This window comes from Myotis davidii, unplaced genomic scaffold (genome assembly GCF_000327345.1).
Source record: "Myotis davidii unplaced genomic scaffold, ASM32734v1 scaffold461, whole genome shotgun sequence".
Classification (NCBI taxonomy): Eukaryota; Metazoa; Chordata; class Mammalia; order Chiroptera; family Vespertilionidae; genus Myotis; species Myotis davidii.
This window is the reverse complement of record NW_006295825.1, coordinates 1460029-1466556: the sequence shown is the minus strand read 5'-3', so window position 1 is coordinate 1466556 and position 6528 is coordinate 1460029. Positions and strand designations below refer to the sequence as shown.

General features: G+C 38.9%; 1 protein-coding gene across 1 annotated transcript in view; it reads right to left on the bottom strand.

The window, feature by feature from the left end:
* Positions 1–6528, bottom strand: part of VWA9 (von Willebrand factor A domain containing 9) — a 31272-nt gene that overhangs the window by 2514 nt on the left and 22230 nt on the right. The window contains exons 9-10 of the mRNA XM_015568462.1: positions 3572–3690; positions 1488–1553 (exon numbers count right to left, since the gene is read on the bottom strand). Of these exons, the coding sequence (XP_015423948.1) occupies positions 1488–1553; positions 3572–3690 (185 nt within the window). The remainder of the gene's footprint in view (positions 1–1487; positions 1554–3571; positions 3691–6528) is intronic.

The following is a 6528-nucleotide window of genomic DNA, read 5'->3' as shown; positions in this document are numbered from 1 at the left end:
CAATGAACACACTGGAGGAGGCTCTGGAGGAGTCAGAAGCCTGACCAAAAGATAGCCACAAAAAGAAAGGTGGATCTGGGCTGGTGTGGTTCAGTTGGGTGGGCATTGACCTATGCACCAAAAGGTTGCCAGTTTGATTCCTGGTCAGGGCCTTGATCCGGGGTGGGGAGTGTGCAGGAGGCAGCCAATAGATATTTCTTTCTCACATCAATGTTTCTTTCTCTCTCTCTAAAAAAAAAAAAGTGGGGTAGTGAATGGAAGCAGAGAAATAGGAAGTGCCCCATCAACCACTTAGCACACTTAGCAGCGTGATCTGGGCAATGTGTATAGCCTCACTGGGTCTCAGTGGCCTCATTTACAAAGTGAGAAGGATAACCTCTTCCCTGCCCACTGCGGGGGCTGAAGCAATTGCCTGGTAGAGGCCCTTTCCAGCTGAGATATGTGGGATTATATAAATCCAGAAAAGAGAAATGAGCTTTCTGACCACTTCTCTATCATCTGTTAAATAAGTGAAAAGTTGAAAAGGCCAAAGTACAAGTGTGTCATCTTGAATAGAAGCTGAGGATTGTGTGTAGAAAGCTCTGCAGGGAGAAGGACCACAGCCAGCATGGTCACCAAGGGCCTGTGGGAGCTGGCTTTCAGTTAGGGGGCATGGCAGGCTGGCCAGCTTGCTGGTGTTGAACTCTGATTAAGGTTGCTCTTCCTTGATTTCACCAGCTCACTACATAATTAGATTTGAAGACAACAGTGACATAAAGGTAATGAAATAACATCCAGACAAAGTAGCATGTATGTTCTCCGGAAGAAATGCTAGCCCAGGGCTGTCTGTGTGTCCACATTTTAAGCTTAGCAAACTAGGATACAAATGACAATAGCATACCTCACACTGCTACTTAATTTGATTTCAGCCAAACACCAGAAGGACAGGGGAGAAATGAGTGAGCTTAAAGGCCCCACACTCCACCTCACCCCTTGTAACTTTATTCCTTCCACCAATGGTTCTGAATTAACTAGGTATGATTCCTGAGGGCCATCCTTTTGCAATTCATAAATGTTAGAAGTCATTCCTGGGAGCAGCTTTTCTGGTACAGTAAGAATGTCCTGGGCAATCACCATCCCAGGAAGTCACATACAATGGTCGCCTGGGGTTAGGCTGGATACTCGATGGGAATGGTGAAAAGGTTAAGGGCTATGAGGGTTAAGGTCCTTTCCGCTCCTTCCTTTAGCCAGTCATAGCAGCACCAACACAAAGGAGCCCTTTTGCACAGAACCAGGCCATTTAAGCATTTCTAATACTTGGATTTTAGAGCTAAATGGACCTATCACTTCTAATGACTTTACTGATGGAAAAAACTGAAGCACAAGCCATCTATTTCTAACACCTGTCCATGTTCACTCGATGACCCTACACTAACTGTGGTGAACCATTTATTTTTGGCACCCATCCCAGGGCTCACCCTCTTCCACTGTAATTCTAGGAGTCTCACCTTATAGAATGTCTGTGTTTTTTCAGGTAATTTCCTTGCATTTCTTAAAATCTTCTGTACATCTGTCTATCAAGGATAAAACAAATTCAACATTAGATTTCTGTGGTAAAGGGGAAAGAATACAAAAGGTTGGCTCTAAATGTTTAAAGAAAATACAAATAGAGCTGCAGTGTCAAAATGAGGATCCCTTCTGAATTAATGTCACTGTTCTGTTCAATATTACTACAGCACCTCCCTCCTTCAAAGTGCTTGATAATAAATCCCTTGGTGACAGAAATTAACTTGTCTCACAAAAACATACCAAGTAATTATATATATGGCCAGCTGCTTTTTTGACAAGGTTGCCAAGACCATTCAATGGGGTAAGAATAGTTTCTTCTACAAATGCTGCTAGAGCAACTAGATAGACACATAGGAAAGAATGAAGTTAGACCCTTACTTCACACCAAAAAGGTAAATAAAAATGTATTAGAGACCTAAATGCAAGAGCTAAAACTCTTACACTTCAGACTCTTAAAAGAAAACAGGGCAAATCTTCATGACCTTGGGTTTGGCTATGATTTCTTAGTTACAACAGTACAGCACCTTAAGAAAAAAATTAATTTGTTGAATTTTCATAGCAGCATTATTCTGAATAGCAAAAAGGTAGAAACGATACAAATGCCATCAACTGAATGAATGGATCAACAAAATGTGGCATGGTTATACAATGGAATACTATTCAGCCACCAAAAGGAGAAGTACTGATGTATGCTACAACATGAATGAACACTGACACTGTGCTTAGTAGAAGGAAACCAAACCAAAAAGGCCACATGTTATATGACTCCATTTATATGAAATATCCAGAATAGGCAAATCCAAAGAGACAGAAAGCAGATTAGTGGTTGCCAAGGGCTGGGGGAAGATGGGAAAATAGAGTGACTTGCTTAATGGGTACAGGGTTTCCTTTTGGGGTGATAAAATATTCTGGAACTAGATAGTAGTAGTGGTTGAATAACATTGTGATTATACAAAATGCCACTGAATGGCATATTTAAAAATTGTTGAAATGGTAAATGTTATGTGTATTTCATCACAATAAAATACACCTAGCCTAAAATAAAAATTTTTAAATAATTTTAGAAAAATTAGGGGGGAAAAATCGGCTATCCCTCCAATAGGGAAGTGCTCAGGTCAGGGGTGATAGGAAAGAGGGAGAACCTGTTTTCTCCACAAAGTGAAGAGACCTCTCTTCCCTTAGCCATGGCAGGATGTGTCCAGTCTCTGTGAAAAGGGTGACTATGCCATCAACAGAAGCCACTTCTGTTGTCACGTGGCCTGATTACCTCTTCTCTTCTGGCTTAAGCTGGATTCATTGGAGGAACAAAGGAAGAAAAGGCACTTAAATGAGAACAAAGGCTCAAAAGTGATTTTAAAAAATAGGTACAAAGGACTTTTTGGAAGAAGAAATGTCACTCAGTACCTTGCCTGAAAGTAGCATACCTTGGTAATAATCTACTCGCAGTTTCTCATGAAAGTGTTTTTGTGGAATTAGAGTGTGATGCTATGGTTTGGGCTCTACTGTGGAAATGGAAGAAATAACCATATGAAGATTTTTACATCATTCTCGAAATTGTTGTTAAAGATAACACCCATTATATTATTCAATGTCTCAGCATGTCCAAAATTTCACATTAAAACTCAATGCCAAGGAAATGTGTCTCTCTAGAAAAACTGACGTACTTCCTTTAATCAGACATATAGCCCTCTATAACATAAAACCCTACCTGTTTCTTTTTTGACCTTGGTAGCTCAGAGCCAAATTGTTCAATACAATGATTTTGCCTTGGATTCCCGGAACAATTGTCTCCCCTCTTCCTCTAGGTTTTGTATTGCTCTAAATTTTGTAAAAAATGATTTTGCTGTATACATTTTTTACCGTAGGCCACCTCAAATCCTTTTTGGAAATAATGACACACATTAGAAGTAAATGAATTAGTAAGTATCAAAGGGAAGGAAAATCAGATCAAATGTCTGCCTGCCTGCCTGCCAGAATCCCTCCTCCTGTCCCTAGTGGAAAGCAACGTGAACGGTAATATTACCTGCAGGCCACTGGGTTTGATCCAGACAGTCACATTCTGGGCATAACTGCGTTTGTTTTTGGGCTGCAGGGGGAATGGGCTCTTATTGTCGTCCTCACCGTAAGGGTTTTCTTTCGCATCTTAAAAGAAAAAGACATTCTTGAAATGACATCTGGCAGAACACAATCAATTACATTTCCAATTAGGCTAGAAGCACTTTGAAATCATTCAATCTTCTATATCCCCTTACTTCCCTAATTAAGAAAATCTATTAACTTCAGTCAGGTTAGGGATCTTGTTCTCAATAAAACGCCACTGATGTAAGAGACCAAGCAATCAACTAAGGCCCCTGTAAGTGAAAAACAGCTTGATGTTTTTTAGAAACAAGCTTTACTTATTATTTGCTTTATGAATTAAAGTCAGAGAAGATAAAACAAATACATACAATAATACTAATGTACTATTTTAAAAAATAAACAAACTAAAACTCTGTATAGCTTAGTCTAGCATTCTCCAACAGAACTTTCTGCGATGACAGAATGAGAGCCACTAGCCCATGTGGCCACAGACACTGTGTGTAGCTAGTGTGACTGAGGTACTGAATTTTAAATTTTGTTTAATTAAATAGCCTCATGTGGCTAATGGCTACTGGATTAGAGAGCATAGGTATAGACACTGGAAAAATTAAAAAGGAAAATTATATATAGCCAAATTAAGAAAAGGGGCAAGGGAAGAAGTACTTTTTGGTGAAACATACCCCACCTTATTATGGTTTATTAGTTTATTGCTTCTAAAGGATGAAAGCCATATTGGTTTTAGAGCTATGTGAATAAACAAGGGTTATCGTTTTTCTACCTGCTTCCTGAGCCAATGACACTGCCACAAACTTACAGGGCACACTTACATCTACTGGCTTGTCATTATTGTTACCACCTTCTGGGGTAGACAGAACAGGAATCATTTTCCCAACCAGGCAGGGAGCTTAAAACCTTTGCCCATTATTATGTGTCTACTGTGGCAGAAACTTTATACTTATTCCCCTCAATAAATTCTCTCAACAAACCTCTAAGGCAGGTTTTATTATCAATTACTTGTTACCATAATGACAATTCCAACCTCATAAGACTATTATGAGAATAAAATGAGATTATACATTTCATTGTGCCTAGCACAGTGCCGGGGACAAAGTTAAGTTCAATAAAAATGTTAGCTCTTACTATATACTCAAATTATAATAACCTAACAGTATGTACGTATGATGTATGTATATGTATATAGAGAGAGAAAGAGAAAAAAGGAGAGAGGAAGGGAGGGAGAGAATTTCTGAAGGTAAGATACTTCAAAAGCTGCTCTAAGATGATAATCATATTTCTCAAGTCTATTGGAGAGAACCTGACATACCTATTATAGAATTGTCACATGATATACTAAAGGTTACTATGGGTGTTGCCCAAAGTCAAAATAGACATTTCATTGAAATATTTTTAACTCCAGACAAATACTAATGTGTATGCTGAAGAAATTAGTTTTTCTTATCCAAATGAACTGATATAATGTATTTAAAACACTGGAAGTAGAACTTTTTAACAGAGTGCACTGAAGAAAAAAAGACTCAGAAATGTTTTTTAAAAAGTACTTGCTAAAGCAAATGAGAAATCTAATTTTTAAATTAGGCATTTAAGATAAAATGACTTTAGAGAGAGAAGTACTAATTCCTAAGATACCATATCTTTCCATTGCTTTGCAAAATTCATCTTCTGCCCTGGCCAGTGTTGCTCAGTGGTTGGAACGATGGCCCAAGCACTTAAGGGTCATGGGTTCAATTCCTGGTCAAGGGCTTGTACCTGGGTTGCAGGTTTGATCCCCACCCCGGTCAGAGTGCATGTGGGTGGTGGGTGCGGTGGCAAACAGTTGATGTGTCTCTCTCACATCGATGTTTCTCTCTCCCTTCCTCCCTTCCACTCTGAAAAGCAATGGAAAAAATATCCTCAGGTGAGTATTAATCAAAAAAATAAAATAAAATCTATCTTTTTTTTTGAAATTTTAAAAATATATTTTATTGATTTTTTACAGAAAGGAAGGGAGAAGGATAGAGAGTTAGAAACATCCATGAGAGAGAAACATTGATCAGCTGCCTCCTGCACACCCCCTGCTGGGGATGTGCCCGCAACCAAGGTACATGCCCTTGACTGGAATCGAACCTGTGGGACTCTTCAGTCCACAGGCTGACGCCCTAGCCACTGAGCAAAACTGGTCAGGGCAAATCTATCTTCTTTGCAGATAAGCTGTAAAGAATATCTACATAAAAACAGACACATGAGCCCAGCTGGTGTGGCTCAGTGGTTGAGCATTGGCCTATGAACTGGAGGTCATAGTTTAATTCTCGGTCAGGGAACATACCAGGATTGTAGGCTCGATCCCCAGTAGGGGGCGTACAGGAGGCAACCAATCAAATATTCTCTCATATCATTGATTTTTTTCTCTCTCTCCCTCTCCCTTCCTCTCTGAAATGTGTGTGTGTGTGTGTGTGTATACATATTAAACAGACATATGAAAAGAAAAATAATTTAAGTAGTTTTACCAAGAATTCTGATTTTTTTCAAGAAGGAACTAGATAGTAGTATCCTTAATAAGATAGCAGAGTCACACTCTTTAAAAATAAGTAATTGCAAAATAACACATATTTTTCAACCCACGTCATTATGCTCAATTAATATTGACAAAGGAGGTAAGAGCATACAATGGAGTCAAGATAGTCTCTTCAATAAATGGTGCTGAGAAATTTGGTCAGATACATTCAAAAAAATGAAACTAAATCACCAACTTACACCATAAACAAAAACAAACTCAAAATGGCTAAAGGTCTTAAATGTAAGATGGGAAACCATAAAAATCCTACAAGACTCCATAGGCAGCAAAATTGCAGACATATGTTGTAGCAATATCTTTACAGACACAGATCCTAGGGCAAGAGAGAG